This window comes from Ambystoma mexicanum, chromosome 8, assembly GCF_040938575.1.
Source record: "Ambystoma mexicanum isolate Mex_15411 chromosome 8, UKY_AmexF1_1, whole genome shotgun sequence".
In the NCBI taxonomy this organism is placed as follows: Eukaryota; Metazoa; Chordata; class Amphibia; order Caudata; family Ambystomatidae; genus Ambystoma; species Ambystoma mexicanum.
The window spans coordinates 1,079,862,540-1,079,888,032 of NC_090929.1; the positions used below are offsets into that span (position 1 = coordinate 1,079,862,540).

The following is a 25,493-nucleotide window of genomic DNA, read 5'->3' on the forward strand; positions in this document are numbered from 1 at the left end:
TACAAGCATCAGAAAGATGATTATGGTGAGTAATGTACCCCATATTATATGCATGCCAGAATCACTTTAAATACCTCATAATTTACACTAGAACCAGAATACTTTAGGATCTGTTTCAAAGGACACTTTCACTTTTGTGTTTGCTCGCGGTTAGATTTGTTGCAACGTTAGAAGGAGAAAGCGAAAATGCAATGCTATCGTATTATTGTTAATTACGCGCAAGTGTGGTTCTTAGCCGATGTATGGTAAGGCATTTACTCTGCAAACACCTAAAAGAAAGTAACTTAAAGGAAGGAAAAGGGTTAGTTAGAGCAGCACTAGCCTGGTTCTAGAGTGGGATTTCACACAAGTCATTTGAGTCCAAAAAACGCCACCCTAGCTAAAGGCAGTTCGGAGAGGGCTCAAAGTCTTGACGAGCAGCAGAATCCTAAGCGTTCTGTAGATTTCTTAGCCTCTGGTCTTTTAGAAGCAGGAAGTTATAATTAACGATGGAGACCCTGAATAGGACTCGATGAAACGACACAGGCAGCGTCTTGAGTCTGAGGTAAAAGGTGTTTGCCCTGGACACCTCTGCATGCACTATCTGGTAAGCAAAACCCCTTTTTCCCCAGAGTACCTTAGGTTTAAAGAAAATGTTCGTGCTGGTTGCTCTGCGATGTTGCAGCTCTGGAGCCGACCTCCGGATTCTTGGTCTGATCACTGAAGGCAGGACAATGGATTGGGTCTCTCAGCAGCAGTCTCGAGGGAGGACCTGGGGCGGGACACGACACAACATTAAGCAACTTCATGGTTCATTCTGCGGTTTTGGCTCTTTTACTGCAGCACTAACAAAGGATGCGATTTGCCCGCTCAATCATCTTCACTTCCTGCAGTCCCACACTCTGATGAAGGGGTCTGTGCGAGTGGGATCGGACCGCTGGAGTGTCCTTGAGGGCTCAGCAATGATTTGGACGGATTTCGTCTTTCCACTACGATGCACTCGAAATGGGCAGTAGGTCTCCTGGTGTTGGGGTTCCGCAGCTCAGGAAACTTCTAGGACCTCGGGAGATGGCTGAATTCAAGTTCGTCTTGGGACTGGTTGTTCCCACCAGCCAAAAGGAAGGAGTCGTCCTCTTCGGAGCTCCTCTGTCGCACAGAAAATGGGGTCAGGACAGCAGTGGTTGGTTCACATGTTGCAAAGGGTATGCAGGCGTTTCTGGTCATCTTCAGTTATTTCAGCTTCCAGTGGTCAACTTGAATTTCACTCCAGAAGGCTCACCTTTTTATACAGTTCCAGCACCCACTCCTCTGCAATCTCTCAGCATTTTACAGAAAGGGGCTTTTGGCTGTCCAATCAGGACAAACAGACCCCCCTGCGGGGGCTGGTTCTATTCAGGCACTCTGGCAGACAAAGGACAAGTGGGTGGACAACTGCCCCCCAACTTCCTGTCTGCCCAGAAACTATGATGCCTAGGCGGGGGCACCCAAGGATTCCCACCAAAAACAATATACACACACTGACCTCCCCCTCCCACAATGGTAGAAGGGCTGACGAAGAACCACCCTAGTAATTTTGTAAAAAGAAGGGAGGCCCCAAGTTGGTACTTGGGTGCCCCTATTTTACACCATCGGGGTTATGGACATAGCCTGCTGTACAGAAATTACACAGTATTTGGTAGAACACGTCCACTGCCATAACTAAGAGATTTATATGGGACTAAAATTCACAGGAGCAGAGAGAAGGGGGATACTAGGTATCCCTTTGGCACTCCACCCAAGGTGGTGTGTCAATCTTGCAGACTATAAAGTTTTGGGACAGTAGCTACTTGAGGATATATGAAAAGAATCTTAGAGGACCCTAAGGGTCCTCAGCAACACTGCCCATAAGGATCTGTGTGCTGAAGTAGAAACATATAGATGCTTTTAAGAGTTATGGAGCAGACAGACTCCATAGTACAGGTAGAATACAAAGAAAAGAGTTCCAAAAGACAAAGCCCATAAGAATGAATGAGTGGAAACAGGCTCTACTCATTCAGGATTTAAAGAAAAAGGTACAGAAGTCAAGCAAAACGTGCAGGGGGTCACACTAGGAGAGGAGATGCAGCATAAAAACGATTAACCTCCCTAACACCAAGCTTGGAAAAAAGCGGCCTAGTGCCTTTGAAGTGATGGGTCCCATTAAGTCTTTTCAGTCCGAGTAAGGGAGAAGGGAAGACGCTCTTCATCTGCTGTCCCATCCGATCGCTAAATAACAGTGTACTTATGATGCTGTGTTGATTTCTCATGCGTGCAACCAAACCAAAATAAAGTTATTTAAAGTATTTTCAGGAGGCTAGGAGCCTCTTTAGGAATCTGAACAAGTGTGGACTAGTGCCAACGGGCAGTTTCTAAGGGTTCCAAAGTTCAATAAAGACTGGCAAAAAGTTGTTAGTAGACTCTCCCAATCTAACCACCTTAGGGTATATACAGGGAGGATACCTGATCCAGAACATCACTCACGCTTAGGCAAGGGATAGGGAAGGCTATGCCTCTACATCCATACAACCCTATGGATGGAGATGGGGACAGTGGGATAAAACCGGTTTGTCTACATAAACTCGGTACTCTGATTCGCTGATGGACAACTTTAGGAGTGCCTGAATTCACTGGGCCTTCTGGATTCATGCCTTATTTCCATCGAAGGAAGTCAATGAGCCTAGGGTGCAGCAGTCACTTCAGGTGTTGGGTTTTTGGGTCTGGCTAGATAACGGTTCTGTGCTCTGTTTGATAGGTTCTGGGCATCTGGACACCAGGACACACAGCCTACTGGAACACTTCTATGGTGACTACCTCAGAGGACTCCTGGGACACTATGCAGATGACGAGCATTGACGGCAACTTGAAGAAAATGATACAAAGTTACCCTTGTGGCAGAAACAAAGAAACTGATTCTGCAAGATACCTCTTCATGGTTTAGAGGTGCAACTTCCGGGAATGCTTCTTGTTCCATAAGTGGAGGATCTACAGAGTCCCAAGGCTAAACTCGAGACGGCGAGCTGTGTAAAGTAGTCCAGGAGGATGTCTAGCTAGCCCACAGGATGGTTCTGGGATTCTTCCGAGCGCTTTCAATGGCTGGATCTTTGAGCAGGCATCTAGACTGGTCGTTCCCACCAGTCCACGGGTTGAAACACCGAAGAGGGTCTTCACGATATCGGCAGAGAGACTGGACCTCACCGGGCAAGTGAAGAAAGTGCTGCTGGCTGGCTTACAATGACCAGGTCCTGATCTTCAGCGGGCTGCTCTCCTTCATTGCTGGAGCCAAGACATCTATGATATGTCAAAAGGCTGGAGGTGTCTCCCTTTCATCTGGGTTGGCGTTGCCTCCAGCCCACCAATGGTTAGGATCTGCACATTCCAACTGACAGAGGCTGTCCAATCCTGGACAGCCTCTAGTTACTACCTCTGCCCAGCAACAAAGACACTCTGGCATTGGAAAATGTCTTGGCACAGCCATTTTAGAGTCAACAATATCCACTGCCACAAGCCCGTCCTGTACACACCATACAAGTAATTACAAAGTTGCCAAACACAAAGTTATAGGGACATAAAGCATCTCTTCTGCACTTCAAAGAAGTTGATTTGTGCAGAGAAAAATGTACAGAATTTTACTTATGGAGAACCGAGTTTTCCTGCCCTGATAGCTGTAGGAACTAATCAGAGTCTCAAAAACAGATGAGCTTAGCAAGCTAAGTGAAGCAAAAAGGCTTCACTTGACTCCAAAAATTGGGAAAGGGTGAATGGAATAGCAAAACGTGGTTGTCCCATTGCTGTTTATGGAGGGAAAGCATCAGAAGGAAAACCTCTTTCTTAACTCCAACAATGATCACGTTTATACCCAGGACTACAGAACATTTAAGTGGTAGTTCAAATTAATGCTATTTTCGACCACAGTTTATACAGAAGCGAGGCAGGAGAGACAATTTGTTGGACAAACCACCATCACAGTTTGCTGGTCCCAGCCATGCTTTTGTTTCTTCTGCACAGCTTATCACTAAGCAAGGACAGTGTGTTCCTCTGTTGTGATTTAATGCCACCAGATGGTAAATGTAGGTTTTTCTCATGTCAACAGACCTGATAATTGTGAGTAGAAAATGTGCATCTGGAATGAATTACTTGTCTGACTTGTCATGTCCACCTAATGACTTTCTCATTTTATTTTTCAGTTTTTAGGACTTGCTTCCGGTATCCTTAACTTCATCACATCCTCCATGCTGAATGCCAGGAGTAATTTCATTCGTAACTATCTGAGTGTGTCCCTGACGGAGCAGCACATGGCCACTTTGGCCAGTATCATTAAGGATGTGGACAAGGATGGCCTAAAGGGTCCGTATGACATTTTTTATTTATGACATGGGAACTGTAAAATTTGAGGTGTCAGGTTGCAAAACTACCAAAGTCAGTTTAGGGACGAGGAAGCAAATATTTTGAGGAATATTCAGAACCAACACTAGTTTGGGGTTTTGAAAATCCAACCTAGTTAGTTTGGTTGTGTTTTTCATGCTTGAATCTAAATGAACCCAGATTAGTGTGGGCTGTGCATTGCTTTATTGGTACTGACGTGAATACTGAACTTTGGTGATCCCGACCTCTTGCACCAAAGAAAGGAGCTTCCAATTACAACTAAGATTACTTGTTTTTTGTGTTATGACCAGAGGGCTTTGCAACCTGGTATTCCCTAAATAGTGTGGTATGGGTTTTGCATTGTTACCTACGGAAATCCCATCGATCAGGGTGGCATCAAATCAGACTGGTATTGCAGCAGATTCTAAAACTCGTGCCTTCCCAAATATAGCCCCTGACCCAGCTCTAATGGCATTCTGCACATATAATTATTTCTCTGCACTGGCCCATTTTACCAGGTCTCCAAGCCAATTTTTGTAAGTCGGTGGGGTGGAGCTCTTCCAATGCATAACTTGATCATTGTACTGATTAAGGTAAAATGTATAGCTTCTTTGACACTGGTCTTTCTGAAAGATTTGCAAGGATAGCAAGGTGGGATATATTAAGTTATTTTATTTTATGCAGTTCCCCATGTTGTTCAACCATGACCAACCAAAGCATTCATCATGACTTCTTCAACAAAAGATCTCAACTTCCTTAACAATACATTCTTCACTAAAAACACATGCATTGGCATTTTCAATTGTACTTCTAATTCCTTCATGCAGTGACCAAACTGAACAAATCACTTCTTCAAAGTCAATTGCTGGTATAATGTTCAGACATACATTTAGTGACCAGTAAAACCTGAATCATGCTGCTAACTGCAATAATGGCATGGTATCAAGAGAGACACAGACCAAAAGATGTTAGTTTCAAAACCTTTATTTACTAAGGTTCCTGGGTTGGTATGATGCCTAACTGGCCCCAACTCTAAAGGGATGGTTCCCTTAACTGATGTTTCTAAGGGCTGACTGTCCATGCCTGAAAGTCCAAAATAATCAGTTTGTGTCTAAACCTATGCGTGCCTCACTCTTTACAAAAATGTGTTTTGAAAAATAATGGTTCAAAGAATAGGAAATGTGAACCACAGCTGGTTTCAGATAGTCTTACCAATGGGGTGTAGTTCTGCCAGTGCACAATAGTTCAATTCAAAAGGGGAGCCCTTAGAACCTTGCACGCAGGGCTCTTAACGGCAAATCAACAAAATTCATAATATCCTTGGGTCTCTTTTGGTTCCCTTCCCCAAGCCCGGACTCTTTCAGTTCCAAACAAAAAGAATACCTAGTTCTGGTCAGGCCTCTAAGGGTTCCCTTCCCCAAGCTTGGGCCCTTTTTGTCTTTCAGCAAAGTTTTCATGCCTTCTGTTCTATTGTGCACACTTGCACCCTCTTTTTATCTTGTCGTGCATCTTGCACCCTTCACTTGCCTTTATTGTGCCACTGGCACCCTCTTTCTTTGTGCACTCTTGCACCTTCTTGTCACTTTCCCGTGCTGCTCGCACTTTCTTTTCACCTTTGGGGCGCTCGTACCATCTTTTCACTTCCTCTCGCACCATCTCTTATATTTTCTTACAGTTCACTTTCCTCTTATTTCAGCGCCCCTAGCGCATTTTCCTTCAAGCTTTCTTTCTGACTTTTTGCTTGTTTTCTTGCTTGCTTTAAGCTTGCCTCATTTTGTGACGCTTTACACTCTTTCTGCTTGCTTTCTTGCTTTATGCCTTGTCGCAATTTGTCACTTGCCTTTCGCTCTGTACCGCTTTACTTCAGTGCCTTCCACACGCTCTGCTGCTCCGAGTTTCTCTCATTAACTTTCACGAAACTCATCAGGCGGCCCCTCCAGGAGAAGCGGGGTTGAGGTCGGGGTCTCACCACCTGCCCCGCAACCACCCTGGGCGACAGCACAGGTCCCAAGGGAACGAGCACTCCTCAACGCCGCCAGTAGGATGCAGGCAGACTCACTCCGGCTCCTTGGAGACACAGCTCCCTTGCCGCACTGCAGTCCCTCACGGACACCGGACCAGTGTATCCACACGCCGTGCTCCTCCAGCCTTCAGCTCTTGCCCCCCTCTGCTCCTTGGCTTCTCTGGTCCAGATGGCATTCCCAGCTTGCTCAGTGCGTCTGGCAGAACCCCACCTTTTATAGTGTATAGAAGTCAAGTGGAGTCAAGCGTGGACAGTTGGGATAAAGTGCCTGACCTTATTAGTGGGGCAGCCTAGTGGTAGGTTATATTAGTTGGGGAGAATTTTCATTTTAGTGCTCAATTCCTCCCACCTTAGAGACCCCCCAGCTCTGTTGCTGGACTTAGAACTTTTTAATTTTAACCGTGTAGTGAGCGAAACCTTTTTCTCACTCTCTCATGTTCTGACCTAATTTGGATTGTGTTTCCACTGTTTTTGGAGTCTTGACAAACTCCATAGGCATCTACTTTGTGTATGGTGACACAGCACCTTCAATGCAGTGTCACAGAGAAATCCCTTTAGCTTTCTCATATGGTTTTAAAACCTTTTCTTGTGTGAACTACAGTTCCCAAGACTAGTAAAGTGAAATTGACTTTACTTAACTTTTCTCTTTGTAGGTACTGCACTCACCATTTTATGTGGATTGCTGGGGGGTTACCTAGTAGTCTGTTATCCTACAGTCTCATGTAGCATTTCTTTTTACTATAACAACTTTATTTAAAGTCTGTTGCAACAGTATGGTTAGAGGCTTATGAAAAGACTTAGTTTAGTTTTGATGTAATCCCCCTCAGCAATCCCTCAATCAAGCTTCAGCTAAGGTCCCCCCTCCTATAGGAGCGCAAGGTCTGCTCTGCCAGTTTTGGTTGAAATGTGAGTGCCGGGATTTCACGATTGTATTCCAGCACAGGGGACCAGCAGTCTGTAAAGCGATGTAGCGCTCCCTCTCTTGCGGCCGTGACCTTGTCTGCCACCAGAATGTACCAGACTTTTAACCACCATAGTAGCAGCAGCGTGCCCTCCTGCGACTTGCACTTCCAGGCTATGGTGATTTCCGCCGCCAGGAGGAGCTGGGTTTTCAGTCTCACCTTTCGGCCCTACTTTGGGTAGCTATCTGCTAATAGGGCTCCTAGTAGGATCACCTCTGGGACCATTGGTAGTCTGCGGTGTGTGATTGCTTCAATGGTCCGGAGCACCTTTTTCCAGAATTTTCCAGCCACTGAGCTGTCCCACCACATGTGGAGGTATGCACCTTGCGCCCCACGTTGTCTCCAGCACTCCGGACCCAACGAGTTGTTAAAATGATGTAGGCGCTCTGGGGAGAGTAGTTTGAGTGCGTAACTAATAAGGAATACGCATCTTGTGGCTTTGCTGTTTCTTGTCCATATGTCTAGCCACGTGGCGTCTTTTATCGGGTTCATGTAACATTTTTATGTTACCATCACTACTTTAAATGGCTGGTGGTAGTGGTTTAATTTTCATACCATTGTGCTTTTCTGCCACAGGCTGAATCCTCAGCTGCAGTGTAGCACCCATGGGTGACCATTTTGTCAAAATGGCCCCGTTCTTCGTTTTTCACCATTTTATGTTTGTGAAGTCTTTCTTGGGTTATACTCTGTGCGTTGAGCCTTTGTTCATTTTGCCTTTGGCAGGCTTCGGCCCTGAAGCCCGCCTCTGACTCCAGTGTGTCAGGAAAGGCAGCATGTGAGGGAGGTTCCCGAAACTACGTTGTCCTTTGTCTCTAGGAATGCCTGAATGCAACCAGTCCTGATTGGCTGGCTGTCCTTTCAGGACAGCCATCCTGCTGTGGGATTGACAGCCTAGGCTATGCATGAATGGGAGAAACCTGCTTAAAAGGCGAGGGTTTTGAGACTAGAGGCAGAGTCAACCACTGGGAGAAACATCAGATGAAGAAACTGTGACCGGAGCTTGCTGCATCCTCCTTGACCTTTGAATTGCCCACTGAAGCCCTGCTGCTGTGCTGAAACTCTTTTTTTTCAATTCGACAGAGAAAGTTCCGGAGGTGGCGACTTTTTCCCTTGGGTTAGTGGGACCAACTAACCCTGAGACAAACTCCACTCGACCATCTGCCCTGACTATCTGTACTACTTCGCTGCTGCAAGAACCGAGTGCCAGGGGTCGAGAAATCCGTAGTAGAGTGGAACGTCTGAAATCTGGCAGAAGCTCCAGGAGCCTCCAAAGAACCCTCAAGAAGCAGGACGAACCGAGCTCGAGTCCCCTCACCAGAGTGCAGGACACAAGGAGTGATGGAAGCCCAGCAGGTATCCAAGATCAGCAACAGTGCTGTTTACTAAGCGCTGAAACCGTGAAGTGCCGCTGAACCGAAAAGAGCCTGTAGCCGTCGACTACCGTGTTGGGGAGAATTCTCAAAAATTTGCTAATTCCCTTCACCCTAGAGACCCCCAGCAACTTTGCTGGATTTTGAGGACTTGATTATTTTACCTGGAGAGAGTGTGACCCTTTATCCCACTGTCTCGTGTTTTGAAATGTGTTTTACTTTTGTGTTTTGTTTGGTTATGGAGTTTTAGACAACTCCATAGGCATCATCTTTTCATGCGTCACACAGCACCCTCAATGCAGTAGCACAGGGAAACCTTTTCAGGCTTTCCCAAGGTTAAAATACTTTCTCTGGGATAACTACTGTTTCCCAGAGTAAGTAAAGTGAAATTGAAATTGACTTTACTAGCCTTTAAATACCTAGACCCAGCTCACCCTCTTACAATAGAGGGCTGGAGGGGGTTACTTAGTATCCCCTCTGTCTAGATATTCATGTAGCAGTCAAATGCTACCCTTTCCCCTCGAAATGGCTGGTGGCAGTGGTTTTACAATGAACTACCATGATTTTTTCCGATCGCGAACACCAATAGTGTTAAATAGCTGGAGCCATGTTTATCAAGATGCTGTCTATGCCCCCTCTTTAAAATTAAAGGTCCCGGTCTTCTTTTTTCGCCGTTTCTTTGTGGAAAGGTCCTTCTAGACTTTTGCTCTGCGTGCCAAACCAGGTTTGGTTCCTTTGTTGATTCGTCTTTGGCAGACTTTTGGAATGGAGACGGCCTCTGGTGCCCGAGTGTCTGGGGTGGGCAAGAAGTGAGGGAGGTGCCCGAAACTCCCTGTGCTTAATCTCCTAGGAGACCCAAATGCACTCTGTGGTGATTGGCTGGCTGTCTGGCAAGCACAGCCAAACTGATGGGTGAGTGACAGCTAGGCTGGAATAAATGTGAGAGAACTGAATAAAAGTCTCTTGGCTTGGAAGGCAGAGTCGACCACTGGAACGAAAGAACCAAATACGAGCTTGAAGAGGACAGCTGCTGCAACTCCTGGACCGTTGGTTTGCCCGGTGAAGCCCTGCTGCAGGTCTGAATCGCTAAGTTAATCTCCACAGAGAAGCCATGTAAGGATGACTCCTCCCTTTGAGTTGGTGGGACCAATCAACTCAACAGTAAGCCACCTGGATATCATTCTCGGAGCTGGTTAAATTGGCAGCGAATGATGTACTGCAACGGGGGGTGGCCCTCAACCCCCCCCCCCCCAAAATGGAGGGCCCCACCTCATGCAACCCTCCCTGGGGGCAGATAGGGGGGGGCAACCTCATGCATCCCTCCCTGCGGTCAGATGCCTCTTCCTAGGAGCAGATATCCGCCCCCACGGAGGGTTGCATGAGGTGGGGCACTCCATTTGGGGTGGGGGTGAGGGCCACCCCCCGTTGCAGTACATCATTCGCTGCCAATTTAGGGTGCCCCTCAGCCCCCCTACGATTTTGTATTTTATTTTTTGTTTACCCAAGTTCGCTTGGCGCACATGGCCACATTAGTGTGCCAATCTGCCCCCAGGGTGCCCAAACCCTACTGCCCCATCTATTGGGGCCCCTGTCCCACCATTTGTGGTGGCCTTCTCCTCACCCACACCGAACGGAGGGGGGGGGCACATCATGCAGCCCTTCTTAGGAGGCTCAGGGAGGGCAGCATGAGCTGTCCCCCCCCCCCCCAGCCATTTGGGGTGGGGGGGGAGAGGGCCACCACAAAAGGGGGGCAGGACCCCCAATAGATGGGGCAGTAGGGTTTGGGCACCCTGGGGGCAGATTGCCGCATTAATGTGGCTATCTGCACCAAGCAAAGTTGGGTAAACAAAAAAAAGAATACAAATTCATAGGCTGCTTTTTAGGGGGGGGGGGCGCTGAGGGCCACCCTAAATTGGCAGCGAATGATGTACTGCAACGGGGGTGGCCCTCAACCCCCCCACCCCAAATGGAGGGCCCCACCTTATGCAACCCTCCCTGGGGGCAGATAGGGGGGGCACCTCATGCATCCCTCCCTCGGGTCAGATGCCCCTTCCTAGGAGCAGATATCTGCCCCCCAGGGAGGGTTACAAGGGGTGCCCCCTTTCTACTTCGGTTGGGGGGGGCACCCCCTTTTCCCATCATTTCAGTTTTTTTTTTTTTTTTACATTCCCTTGGGGCAGATGGTCAGCCATATGCCCCAGGGTTCACATGCATGTGTCCCCATGCTTTGGGGGCTGGGAGGGGGGAGAGGGCTGCTTACTTGAAGCAGCCACTTCCCCCCGCACCTCACAAACAGATCCATGGTGGTCTAGTGGGTTGCTGGTCACGGATCGAGCGCTCTGCCCCAATCCGTGACCAGCAATGCCTCATATATATGGTGTCCTTGGAAAGGTGAGAACCTCCCCTTTCCAAGGACACCACTTTTTGCCAAATCCCTGGTGGTCTAGTGGGACCCAGAGCCCCAAACCTCCTCCCACCTCCCCCCCGATTTTTTTCTTTTTTTTTTTTTCCTTTTTTACCCCTGGGGGCAGTGATCATCTGCCCCCTGGGGTCTCTGGCGCTGTGGCCCCATGCCTTGGGGCCACGGGGGGAGGGGAGCCGCTTACCTAGTAAGCAGCCCCCCACCCCCTGCGTCACAAACCGATCTGTATTGATCCGGTGGCATTGCTGGCCGCGGATCGCGCGCCCTGCGCCTTATCCGCGGGCAGCAATGCCACACAATGGGTATCGTTGTAAAGGGGAGAATCTCCCCTTTCCAACGATACCCGCCTCGATCTCCGGCTTGAAATACAGCCGGAGATCGAGGCGGAACAAGGTCTCTTACCTTCTCTCTTCCCCGCAGCAGCCGAAAATGGCTGTTGCGGGGAATTTACTTTCAGTATCACGCTGAAGTGCGTGAAGCACGCCGACGTGAAACTGAAGGTAATCCAGCCCCCTGGCACTGAGGGGGGACCTCCCCCTCACATAGCCCGGCGGTTGGATTACAGTTTTGAGCGATCCCTGCTTTGCAGGGGATCACTCAAAACAAGGCGCCTAAAAGGACAAGCTATTTCGTCCTTGGCACTGCGTGTGCACTGCCAAGGACGAGATACCTCGCCCTTGGCACTTAAAGGGTTACATTTTGTTGAAAAATATTTGGAAAGTTGTTGATCAACTAATCAAATTTTAAAAAAAAATGTTCTGATAACCTATGCCTTTTTTCTACTTCAAAGTATTCGGAATGCCTCAGGCACTTAAAGTGTACAGTACTGAAGTATATTTGTGTGTGATTATATTGCCTCCTTATGAATGTTTTATAACTGACAGTTAAATTAACTATTTAACAAATAAACCTTAAGTGTAAGAGTTTATTTGATCAACTGTGATTGTAGACCTCTGTGTAACATCATTACAGCTCACATTCCCTCTTGAGATAAGCCTGGCTGTAGGTACGGACTTGTACCAAAGGTTGGTTTTGCTTGCACATGTCATAGTTGTGTGTAGTGGTCCCAAAGGGTACTGCATACAAACTTTGCCTAACAGACCTCCAAAGTGCTGCTGCAGGAGCCCTCCAGACGTTTTTCTTCTTGTCCCCATGACTGGTGCTCAGGAACCCAGGCACTGTATCGTTGCAACAGGACAGAATCCAGCTGGACCACTCTTCTAACCAGAGGTACTGTTTAGACTTGGGGTACTTGCCTCACTGTCTTTCAGCTTTGCATTTCTCAGTTTGGAATGGCATTGGCTTACCTTGAGAGTTGATTCCAACTCTTTGCACAAGCTTAACAGCTTGTGACTCTACAAGTGAGGTGGTCTCGGGAGGTTAACTCCGGGGCAACGCCCTCGCCTTGGAAGCAAGACGACACGGAGCATCACAGGTTCGATCCCCGGCTCAACGCTTGGAAACCTCTGGGTATTAAGCGCGTTATAAATAACCTATATCATATCATATCGTACAAACTCTCTAACTTTGCAAGACTTTTTATCTAAGTAAGTGCCTCAGGTCCATAGACTGTGTCCAATTGACTTTGGCTGTCCTGGTCCCATGCAGATTCTTCTAGCCCATTGACTTTGATATTGTTTGGCCCTCAGGTAACCTGTTTTAGACTGCTATTGCTGGGAAAGGCTTGTCTAGATTTCATTGGAAGATCTAAGTATCCTCAAATCTACTGAGAACCTGTTTAACCTTGTTCCTTCCCTAAACCTTTCCTTTCTGCAACCTTGGCATCGGCCAAGTATAATTAGTGCGATATATATAAATGCCATTACTGTCCTTGTGATTGAAGTGACCTCAGGGTGTAGGAATTGTGTATGAAGCATATCCAATGATTATGCACTAACCTATTCTGATTCTGAAAAGTATATTTACATTGTTACACAAATTGCCTTTTTAAAGAATGCTTATTTAAAACTGGATGTTAAATAACTATTTATAACTGAAACCTTTAGTATAAGTGGTACTTGGTTACTTGTATTGATGATTTATTGCTACAGCTCACATTTACCCCTCTTGAGATAGGCCTGGCTGCTCCGTCACACTACCAACTTGTGTAGTACAGACCTATACCAAAAGGTGGTTTACCTCATAATAAGTGTTGTGTAGTCTCACACAGTGCGACTGCATCAATTCTTAACTAACAGTAGTAGGCCCCGTCCTGCTTCCCATTGCTTTTCCTATGGATGATCATCATTGATCTTAGTTACATCTTCCTCGTCTCACTGTTTGTTCGAAAAGGGGAGGGGGAGATGGGGTGTGATTGAAAATACCCCATGAAGGCTGAGGGAGAGTGGTTTGGGGTTTTATTGGGAATGGGGAATTACCATGCCTCACCCTTGGGTATTCTTCTCCCAATCCCTCGTGACCCGCCACCCTGGTGATCCTCCCTCGCTTGTCCATGGCCAGGATCCAAAAGCTATGGCTCTTTCCTAGCCACCTGAATGAAAGATCCTGAGGGAGTAGACGGGAGAATACCATCAGGTTTTTCAGATAAGACTGTCAACTTCATTCTCTACTAAATTAGTGTATCAGTTTAATCAAATGAATGCAGGCCTCTTTCTGTGCCCTCTGCATTAATCTAGTTCTGGGGACATCCAAACAAAATGCTACATCACTTTGTATCTGTTCTAATATCCTCCCTTGTGTGCTTTAACTTGGTTTACCTGATAAACAAATAAGAATTCACAAATGCTTCCTTGAATCTCTCTGAAAAATGTAGAATATTACTTCTCACGTGGGTGCTCTAAATAATTGTTTCGAAAAATTGCTTTTTCAAGACTTGCATATCATCTCGCTAGTAATCCTCATCTGGTTGGCGGGGATTCAGTTCTCCGCTTCCCTATCTGCTTACCCACCTGGTTGGCTCTGCACACATCCTTTACACGACCTTGTCTGCCAACACGCTGCTGGATTGCATTCTTCTGAGCCGCTGTATTTAAGCCAGATCTATGCCCTGTAGAGCTTTACATGGCTAATTAAATGCAATCTGCTGCATTTTGTTTTAAAATTCATTAGCACACCAGAGGCCACATTGCTTTAGTGTGTGATTCATAAATCCAATATAGTATATGTATCAAACTAATACTTGTAATGGGCAAGGTTTGTCTAAGTGCTTTAGAAATATACATGTTTGCATTGAATTTATAAAGCCCCATGAAGCTTGATGTAGGCTATGTAGTAAAATTATATTTATCTGCTGTGAATTAATAAACTCAGTGAATCTGAATGCAAGTACTGTATTGAAGCTGTACTTCTCTGCAGTGAACGCACAAGCTCAAAGAACCTGCATTTTAGCGTTATGAAAGTGCTAAGTATATTAGCCTTACTATTCATACTGGGTCTTGCCTATCCATGTGAGAATGGGCACTAGGTGTCACTTGTATGCTGTGCGTAATTCTAAGCCACCAGGAATTCTGTATTCCTCTATCTGGTGAAATGCAGATTGTAGGAGTTCCAAGACCTATTTTAAAGGCAAAAACAGATTAATATTACACCCCCAGCTCCCCCACCCCCTCCTACAATCAGTCTTGTACTTAAACGGTAATTTAGGACAATTATGTCCTATCCAACAGTACTGCTATTAAACAAAATAACATCTTAAAGCAAAATGCTTGAAGTGTGCTATGCATTACTAATAGGCACATGTTCTTAATGCAATGGCAATGAAAGAAAACATTTAGTGGCTCAATATAACCACCCTCCGGTGGTTAGTGGTATATTCTATTAAATATGAAATACAGAATTGTTGTTTAGTGAAACTATACTTCATGCTTAGATTGTCAATAAGATGTGTAAAACCACGCCTCAATTACAACATAAATGCTTTCTATATAAAACCCCAAATTTCTCATTAGTATTTCATATGTCAGAAAAAACATCTTTTCAGTGACCATTTAGCAATTGTACATGACAAGATCAAAATAAAAACAATGGTAAAACTTTTTTATCGTCTCTTTAATGCCTTTTTTAAACCGGAACTAAACGGCAGAAAAGTGGAAAGAAAAATGCATGTCTTTTAGTAGAAGAGTAGCTGAGGTTTCGCTTGAAGTTTAAGCACAGTTGTACCTGCAAGGAAACCTTCATCAGTAATCCTCCCCATCGTATTCCCAATCAGTTGGTGAGCCGTTGGGAAAGTTGGCATATGTCCATTGCACATTGGTGTCAATGGCTTTCGAAAGAGTTTTCTGTAGGGCTGCAATTTGGAAAACTCGTATTGCAGTGTTCCAAAGGGTTCCAGTTCTAGTTGACTGCAAAAGTTGCAGCAAATGCGTTGACAACACCAGGTTGTGTCATCCGAATCGTTGCTTTCAGTATATCCCGACACACTGCGTCAAACACCAGATTAATTGGTAACCCTCCCTTCAGCTGCTTCACCCTCAAAGGAGGTAGATGCCACAAACAATGTAGCTTTTATATTGCGCTTCTTGCCAGAGACCAGCAAGTGCAGGACCAGGATTCAAACCAGTGATTGCTCTCCGTTGTCTTGCTTCTGCGACAAATTGCCCCTTAGATAGCCTTCTGGATGGAGCATAGCAGGGGATGGATTTATTGTTCCCTTCACATCAAGAGATTGGTACATCAGTAGCACATTGCCAGTGCCCCCAGTAGAAGTAGATTCTAAAGCTCAAGCAAGGTGCATAACTTCAGTGTGTTGCAGCATGCATGAGGTGGAGAAAAAAACTGTACCTGTGCATCCAGTGGATGTGAAGGGCAGTACATTTTCTGTCAGTTGACGGCTCTGGATCCACCATTTGCCACTGGAGCACTTAAGCTTTGTGCTTGCTCAGCACCGCCATTGGTTGCTTGATGTTCCCATACAGCCTCAAAATGAATGTCATGTAATGATTGGAAATATTCTTCAGGTATTCACACCAGAACATCAGTGAATTTGTACTCGCTTTATGCATGTAATCAGCTGATACTTGAATTCGGCTTTGAATGTGCTGAAAAGCCATAAACCAGTCATCTCAACAAAGCATCGTCTCATGTGGCTTGAGTACCGGGTCTGAGTAACATGCTGCATGTTTTCCTTCATGATCTGAGAACCAGTTGTGGTTGAGATTCTCCTCCCTACTTGAAGATGTTCTTTAGTTTTCAGAAGTTAGAAGACCAACAGCAGATGTTGTACAGGTTATATAGATGAATAATGCTAATTGTTCATTTATTTTGACAGAGCAGTTGAGACACTCCGTAACCCTGATAGTCTGGCACCTTTCAATACATACTTTCACCCTTGAGCCTTGATTGGATAGCAGCTAATGAGCGTGGCCATGCAGGCACTTTGATAAGGTTCCTTGAACAATGTCAAATTTCCCTCCTGATGGTATAGAAGAGATTGAGAGAATCCAAAAAAGTCTCTTGGTTCCGAAGATTTGTAATAGTTTTTCAAAACATATTGTCCTGTAGAATAAGTGTGCACACTTTTATACTTCCTTTCATAGAGGAATTTTGTACACCTTCAGCAGTCAAAGATAATAAGTCCCAATCTGTAGGTGTTTCTACAACTGAAGGGACTCTACACCGTCTGACCTCGATGTATGTGGTCCGGCAACCTGCTTTATCAGAATTTCCTGAAAAGTGTCTCTTGTGTCATGTTGACATTTTAAAGCTATAGAGGTGTGCCATTCCCATGGACAGCAGTGGAAATTGTCGAAGCCTGAGGTGTGCTTCAGTCAGCCCTTTGTAGTTGCGTTCGTTTCAGCACAAACTGCTGTTTGGAAAGGGAGTCGACAGTGAGCTAAATATGTTAATATATAGCTGCAGGCAGTACGTGTATGCCATTTGCAAAATGTGTGCATGTGGCCACAAACAGCCATATTTTCAATCAACATGCCAATATTTCTGCTATGACGTTCTATTTTCATAGCATTGATTAATACTAAATTTCTTTTTTCTTTTGGAGTTAATGATTGTCAGTATAAATGCTTGTGCATTTACTTGAAAATGTTAAATAGCATTTTACAACATTGCCAACAACTCTAGTAAACGCACTTCAATGTTCTGGCATTTAGACATATGTCCACTCCATATTTATGGTACTGGTTACTTCTAATTTGGAAAATAAATATTCTTGAACCTGCGTGTTTATGTAGGCTCATGTCTCAATGTGTACATGTAAAGAAAATCACACTTAAACAAATCTGTGCTGGATTCAATAAAAAGAGTGGTTCCAGTTCAACCATTGAAACCAAAAAGGTATGGCCTATGTGTGTGTCCTAATGGGAAGGCTCAAAAACAAAACATTATAAGTGTGTTTTCTTGATCTTTTCTGCAAATTTAGACATTCTTTTTTGAGAATTCTGAAAAATGTAATCTTCCCCCTTCTGTCACAGAAATAAACTTTGAATTCTTCTCTGCATGTGTTTTTTGCACCAAAAAATACATCAACGGCTTTCATATTCTACTTGCTGGAGATCTTCCTGCATCTTCTCCCAAGTGAGCCAGTGGTAATCATTAAACAGTGATATTATTTGTCAAAATGTGCTGTTAAGCAATTTATTTGGGCTAAATTAACACATTGATGTTTGTTCACCAATGGTATCTTTCTTGCTTGCAACTGAATGTAAAATATTTTATTTGTAAAAATGATCTTTTACCAGCCGTCAGTTGCTGCTATAGTCTCCATTCTTAACGGTATAATAACTCACAAACTCCACATATAGATGTTTAACAATGCTACGCTAAACACTGATCTGCACCAATGCTTTGCAAACAACCTCAGCTGTTTATTCAAATGCACCCACAGGGATGAATAACTATTTGCGCATCATGATAAATAACTTCTTCCAATATAACAAATTCACAAAAAAGTGCCATTTGCAGATTTAATCAAATTGAAATTCCCAACAACTTGAGGTACATCACAATGATCTCCTGGCAAAGGAATACATGCTTCGAATGGATTGTGTCCTCCAAGGTATTCCTCATCTTTGATATCTCATCCATCTTTGGCTGCTTTCGGCAAAACATTTCTCTGCAGAGGGTGCCGTGCGTCGATGGCGCCGAGTCGATGTCCCTCGAAGGCCTCCGTTGAGGGTGACGTCATTGGGTGTGCAAGTGGCAAAGCACGCACTGCGCCTGTTTGCCTCAGTTCTGTTTTTCCGCAAACGTGTTTGCTTTGCAGACTCGGCGTGCCTTGTTAGTATTTGTTTACTGCATAGTTCTTCAAAAAACTTCGACGAGACGTCTTCATCATCAACCCCTACTACACCTTGTTTGGATTTCAAAAAAGTGCAGAGAATGCGATTCGAAAATGTCTGTCACGTATCCGCATTGCTCGTGCCTATGGTGTTTGGGGGAGGCCCAGGACACGGATTCCTGCTTGAAATGTCAGGCAATGACAAGTAAAGCCATGCGAGAAAGGAAAGGAAAATTGCAGGCAGGCCGTAAAACTGAAACTGATCGTTCCTCGGCCGTCGAGTCTGGAGATCGTTCTCCTCGAAAATGACAAAAAGAGATCAAGATCCCGTAGTGGCTCCCGCCTCTTGTCCTCGACGAAACGATCGAAGAGACTGAATCCATCGGTCGCCATCCTCTTCAGACAAATCCCCCAGAAAATGTAAGTGCCCCACAAAACATTGCTCATCTGCAGAGTGGGAGGCATTTCGTATGAAAATGCTAGAATTTGCTAGAAGGGAAAGCCTCCATCCTCACCTTCTTCGGAAGCCGAGAGCAGCCCGTTCCGACACTTGCCAGCCTCAAGCCAGGGTGATCGAAGAAAGACCCATCGAGAACCTTCTAGGTCTCTGATGAAAAAGTCACACGAGTCAAGAGGGGCGCTTGAGATCGACACCATCGAAGACTCCACATACTTCGAAGAAGAAATCTTCAAAGGCGTCCGTCGAATCCTCAATGCCATCGGCACCATTTCCATCGACGCCCTTTTCGACTTCGACAACAAAATCATTGGCCCCAAAAATCACTGTGGCCCCAACTCAGCCTTCTGAGCAAGTTAAAACTGGCAGATACGCAAAATCAAAGCCTCCCCAAAGCCTAAACCTTTGGTGGTTCCTGCCAAAATGTACACTCCTTTGCCTAGAAAGGAGTACTTTAAATCCCTCTCTTCGATTTTTGAGGAGGAAGAGAGGTCTGAGGATGAGGAGGTTCCCTTTGGCCTTGAGTATGGAACTCCTAATGTGCTAGATTGTTTAATCTCAGAGGAGAGTAAAATGAGAGATCTGGTTGACGCACTGCATAATGCTAGTGGAGTGGACACATCACCTGAAACAGAGTTTGGGAGAAGACGCTGATTCCTCGTCTCAGCACCTGATGTCAAAGGTAGGTGAATACCTAGGTTGGGCTAAACCACCAGCTCAATTCATCCAGGATGACCTTACTGATATTCTGGACCAAGGCCCACCTACAGGCCCAGTCTTACCCTTTCACGTGGCCTTACAAAATGGGGTGGCCAAAAATTGGGAATCCCTGTATTCTATCCCTGCAGTGAATAAATACCTCATGAGAAAATACTGCCCATCGTGTAGCGGCTATCTGTCCAAACACCCCACTCCTGAGAGTCTGGTGGTCCAGGCAGCCACAGCTACATCTAATAAAGCAGCGTACCCTACCATCCCTCCGGATAGGGACTACAAGCATGTGGATTGAGGGCGCGCAAGGCATTTTCAGCTGGAAGTATGGCCCTTAAGTCAGCCAACTCCACATTTGCCTTAGCCGTCTTGGGCTCTCTATGTATTCAGTCTTCAGTGTCGTCCTCTTGTGTGTATCTCTCATTATGTCGTATGGTATGTTGTGAAATGCGTTCCTTAGATTCGATTGCTTGGTGGGAACCACAATCGGTATCTTCATTCATCGTTGTTTTGGCAGTGTGTGTGTGTGGTCTTGTGGGTGGTCTTCTAGTTACACAGTGAAGAGCCAGGATTTGGGCAGTTTCCTGAATAGTAGGTGGTTTCTTGTGTTGCGTATATTCTTTGGTAAGTCATTGCAGGTTTTCGGTGCCTGGTGAGAGTTTGTTTTTGTTGTAGGGTTTCGGTTCCAGGTGGATGTTGTTGGTTGATCGGAGCATTCTTGTTGGCTGATGTAGGTTGTAATTTCTCTCGGGAATTCTCCGCTTTGGTTGTGTATTGCTCTGTGCTTGATGCACATTGAATTGCATTTTATTTGTTGTTTTATTGGTAGCCAATGTAGTATTTTTAGTGCGGGTGTGATGTGTTCTCTTCGCATATGCATGCGTTTAGTTAATTGTCTATTATAGATTGCTTGGGCGCACTGTAAATTGGATTTTCTTTCTGATCATCAGAATTGCGTTATCAAGCGTGTGCGGTATTTATTTTTAACAAATCCGTAGAAAATAACTCTTACTCTTTTGTGAATGATTTAAACAACCTGCCTTTCTTTTTGATTGGAGTAAGGTTGTTTGAATAACCATAGGGACCCTTTGTATCATTGCCTTTGTATCATTGTTTTAATTAGTACTGGTATTGTGTTCTGCTTATCCGAAGCAGAATTATATTTCCTGTTTGCTTGGCCATATGCTTTTTGTGTATAATCCAATGCTACAGGATCAGATTTGTTTTTTTGCTAATCTTTTTTGCTATATTTTCTCGTCACTTTAGTACATAAATGTACAGCTTTAAAAAGGGAATCCGTCATTGCAGAGTGGTCACCTGACATTGCATTGTTTTGTTTGTTTTGTCTCCAGTGCCCAGTTACCTCAGGGTTCGGTGTGCGATATAAATAATAAACAAATACAAATGATGTCAAGCCACAAAGGTTCTGCATGACTACGTTACAAGAGGTAACCCCTCTGCTAAAAAAAGGGGATTGCATGGCAACACTGGATATGAAAGATGCCTATTTTCATATTTCAATGTTCCCAGTGCACAGAAGATTCTTGCGTTTCAAGATAGCGAACCAGCACTACCAATGCAAGGTGCTGCCCTTCTGAATAGCATCTGTTCCAAGGATATTCACGAAGGTTCTGGCGGTGGTGGCAGCACACCTGCGCAGGCAGGCAATCCCAGTGTACCCTTCCCTGGACGAGTAGCTGATTACAAGGGAGTCTCCCCTAATTTGCAGGCAAAACATTCAAAGAACTATCAACCTTCTTTCAATGGGGCTTCTCCATCAACGAGAAAAAAATCAAGCCTAGTGGCAAGCAAAACCAAACACTTCCTAGGAGCGGTTATAAACACAGAAGAGGGGTTGGTTGTCCGTCGGAGGAAAGAGTCAAAAAACATGTTACTGCAAATACTGCATTATCAAGCCGGCCGTCAGCTAAGCATACCAAAGCGATGCGTTTAATAGGCATGATGGCATCTTGCATTTACCTGGTACCTCGCGCGCCTGCGACCCATGCAGGAGTGGTTTGGCGAAACAGTGGTCTCAGGCAAGTGGTCAGTGGGACGATCTAGTGGTCGTTTTGCCAACACTAGTACAAAATCTTCGCTGGTGGACAAGAACAAATCTGTAGAAGGGGAAACCCTTTCACGATCTGGAAGTACAAGCGATTGTCACAACAGACGCCACACTCTCCTGGTGGGAGGCTCATTAACTTCATCACCCAGCTCAGGGTCTGTGGTCTCATGCAGCAGCACAGAACCACATCAATCTGCTGGAACTAGTGGCGGTATTCAAGGTTCTCAGGCATTCGAGTTTCACCTAGCAAACCAATCTGTGCAAGTCCTGACAGACAGCACTACGGCAATGTTTTACATCAACAAACAGGGGTGCACATGTTCGCCCAATCTGTCCAGGCTTGCGCAGCAAATATGGAGATGGGCACTCAAACGGAAAATATTCCCATCGTCGCAGCACGTTCCAGGGGAACTCGACTCTCTGGCAGATTCTCTGAGCAGAGATCCCCTACCAGAGGAGCATGAATGTTGACTACAGATAGGGGTCGTAGAACACCTCTTCTCTCAATGGGGTTCCCCCACAATGGACTTGTTTGCTACAAACGGTCAATGCCCAGATTTCGTGTCCAGGTTCCCTCAGCCAGGCTCCAAAGGGGAACGCCCTATGGATGAACTGGTCAGGGAAATTTGCTTACGTTTTTCCCCCCAACACCTCATGAAAAAGGTGGTGAACAAGATGCACAAGGAACATGACGCTCATCCTAGTTGCTCCTGTGTGGGCAAGACAACCTTGGTACCCACATCTGTGTAAACTGGCGATGTGCTTTCCCATCAAACTCCCGTGCCTGACCCATCTGCTCACTCAGCACGGGGGATTACCAGTCCACCCTCCACCTCGCTCAATGAACTTGGCAGCATGGCTCCTGAAGTCATAGAGTTCGGACATCTTAACTTACCACAGAGGTGTATGGATATCCTGAAGGAAACACGAAAGCCTAACACTAGACACTGTTATTTGGAGAAGATTTGTAATTTGGTGCCAATTTAAACAAATTAACCCCATAGAATGTTATCCATCCCACATTCTAAATCATTTGCTCAACTTGCTAAACTCAGGGTTAGTATTCAACTCTTTAAAGGTCCACCTGGCGGCCTGTCAGCATACACAACCTCTCACAATAAGGTCTCATGATGGAAGGTGCCCGTCATCAAGGCTTTAACGGAGGGAGTAAAGACTCCACCCTCCCATTTCAAACCCACCACCAGAATGGGATCTCAATGTTGTACTTGCTAAGCTCATGGGACCCCCTTTCGAGCCAATACACAAGTCAAGTCTTAAACACCTGACTTACAAGACTGTCTTCTTAATGGCTATTACTTCCATAAGAAGAGTTTGTGAAATAACATAAAGACAAGCTGGTTTTACGTACTCACCCTAGGTTCTCATCGAACTTTCTCTAAATTTCACCTAAACCAGTCTATTCAGCTACCGGCTTTCTTTCAGAACCCCACCAGCTCAGCTGAGGTAAAGTTCCACGCACTAGATGTGAGGAGGGCAGTCCTTTACTATGTAAACAAGACCAGACCGCCAAGAAAAACAGACCAACTGTTTGTCTGCATAGCAGCAGGCAGAGGAGACAGGTGGTCAGATGTATACAATTGTGCTATTCATTATCAAACAAAACACTGCCTTTCACGCCTAGAGCTCACTCCACAAGGAGCACAGGAGCCACTCTGGCTTTAATTGCAAATGTCCCTCTAGACAGCATTTGCAAAGCAGCTACATGGAGCGCAATACACAATTTCACTCAGCATTACTGTATTGACACTCATTCCAAGACAGATATACAGGTGGTACAGGCGGTTCTAAGACATCTGTTAGCCCATGAACCTTCTCACATCCCACCACCTTCTCCTAACACTGCTCGCTAATCTATGCACAGCATGTGATCTATGCAGATTCCACAAGCCTCAGAAGGGATACATTACTCACCGTAATAGTATTTCTGATGCTTGTATCTGCTTAGATTCACATCCACCCACCCTTCCTCCCCTCAGAGAGAAAGTGCATGGATGCTTATGAGCTTGTCTGATACGTATCTGCTTGGATACAACTGTACTCACGCTGCACCTCATGTCAGAAAAATAATATCTGAGGGACCTCGACGCGTGAAGGACCATGGGTACAGTGGACGTCACACCAGGGATATTATTGGCACGTCCTGTCAACATACCTTTTTCGAATTTTGAAAACAACTGTAATACTCAGCAGCTTCCACTAGATGTCGGCCTATGCACAGCATTAGGATCTAAACCGATACAAGCACTTGAAACGCGGTCCTTCATGCGTCGAGGTCCCCGAGATTGTTTTTTTCCACCATCTTGAACGGTCGCTTCTCGGAGAGTTCAATTTTGGCTGACGCTATTTGCTTATGCAAAGTTTAAAATATAGTTACTCTTTCGGTCCTTTTCGACAGACATCACGCTTCTCGACACGGTGAAGGATCAAACAAGGACAACACAGCCCGTCGGACACCTTTTCGGCCTTGGAAGGCCCAATGGGCATAGGCCCTTACAGTAAGGAGAGTGGGGGCAGTCATTATACAATGTATTTTCCCACCCTTTCCCCTTATTGTCCGGCTGCCTTCCCCAGACATGGATAGGACACCCTTTAAATTCTGCCCAACGTGTAATAAAAAGTTTTGATAAACAGTTTTTTAACTTGTGTCTAAACCATGACTACGACGAAGGGCCTGTTGAGCCTGTAAGCTTTTGCGACCCAAGACCCTTAAAGATTGCAGAACGAAATGCTGGGCCCATCACGCCATGCAGGCTGAGGCTGCCATGGATGTGGAGAGAGCCTCAAGTGACAGCAGCGGCGCTGTCTTTTCGGACGGCAAGGATGACTGGGAACAGCCACGTTTTCAAGTGCTAGCCCCTGACCTTGGAAGACAGGCTGGCGGCTCTGTTGTGGGCACTACACCCAGTGGCAAGAACACTCCATCTTCCCACACTAAAAACACACCCTGCAGCGATGTGTCGGCTCTGCCGAACAAATGCCCAGATTCGGCGTCTAGGGGCAGATCAGTGGATTCCCTGTCCTCTGGGCACTCCAAGTCTCAGTCGCCTCATGACAGGCCCCATAAAACAAAAGACGCTGCCCATACAACATCTTCAACCGAACGTCGGCAGACGCGGCGGAGGTCCTTCACTGGTGCATTTCGTCGAAACTGGCAAGAAAGCCTAAGGATTCAGGGTTATCACACCGGATTAAAAAACCTGTCCCAGAAAGCCTTATTAAAGCTTCTAATTAAAATCAATCTTCCTCTAAGAGCTCTAATCATAGAGACAAGACCCAGAAAGACAGGTCTCACAGGGAAGAGTCTACCCCTTCCAAGGAAACAAACTGTCCCACAAGAGGAGTAAGGCCCTACATAAGGGCCTTACCTACACCCCACACACCTGCTGTACCTTTCCCTGGGGCTCAGCCACGTGGTCAGCAGAGGACATAGGTAGTGATGTCTAGGATTACTTTCTTTGCAAATTTCTTTGAAAAGAACCTCCATGCCCTAGAACATTTCCAAAATATACCTCCCACTGATCAGGCCTCAGGCTCTCAGTCCCTCGCTTCATCCCAGCAAAGAGGTCTCGCACTTCTGCTGAGCTTTGATATGCATATGGACACAGAAGGGGATCAGGAGGAAGATCAATACTATGATGTGGATGATGAGGGGGGATAATAATGAGTCAGAAGTTTGCACTATGCACTCTCCAGTTCCAAAAGACTACAATTTACCTGATTCCCCAGTGTATAATCAGCCCTTGTTTAATGATCTTATGATCAAAGCAGATGAGCACTTCGGGATTCAAACTCTCGAAACTCAGCAGGACAAGGATTTTGTTGAAGATATCCTGGGGGACAAAAAAGCTACCACCCAGTTTATACCTGTTCTAAAGTTGGTTCAAAGGAGAAACCAACCCTCACTTGAA

At 45.6% G+C, this 25,493-nt stretch overlaps 1 protein-coding gene across 6 annotated transcripts in view; it reads left to right on the forward strand.

The window, feature by feature from the left end:
- UBR4 (ubiquitin protein ligase E3 component n-recognin 4) overlaps positions 1-25,493 on the forward strand; it is a 2,945,062-nt gene that overhangs the window by 477,921 nt on the left and 2,441,648 nt on the right. For all 6 annotated transcript variants that reach the window (XM_069611069.1, XM_069611071.1, XM_069611072.1 and 3 more), the window contains exon 16: positions 4,182-4,341. In XM_069611069.1, coding sequence (XP_069467170.1) covers positions 4,182-4,341 — 160 coding nt within the window. The remainder of the gene's footprint in view (positions 1-4,181; positions 4,342-25,493) is intronic.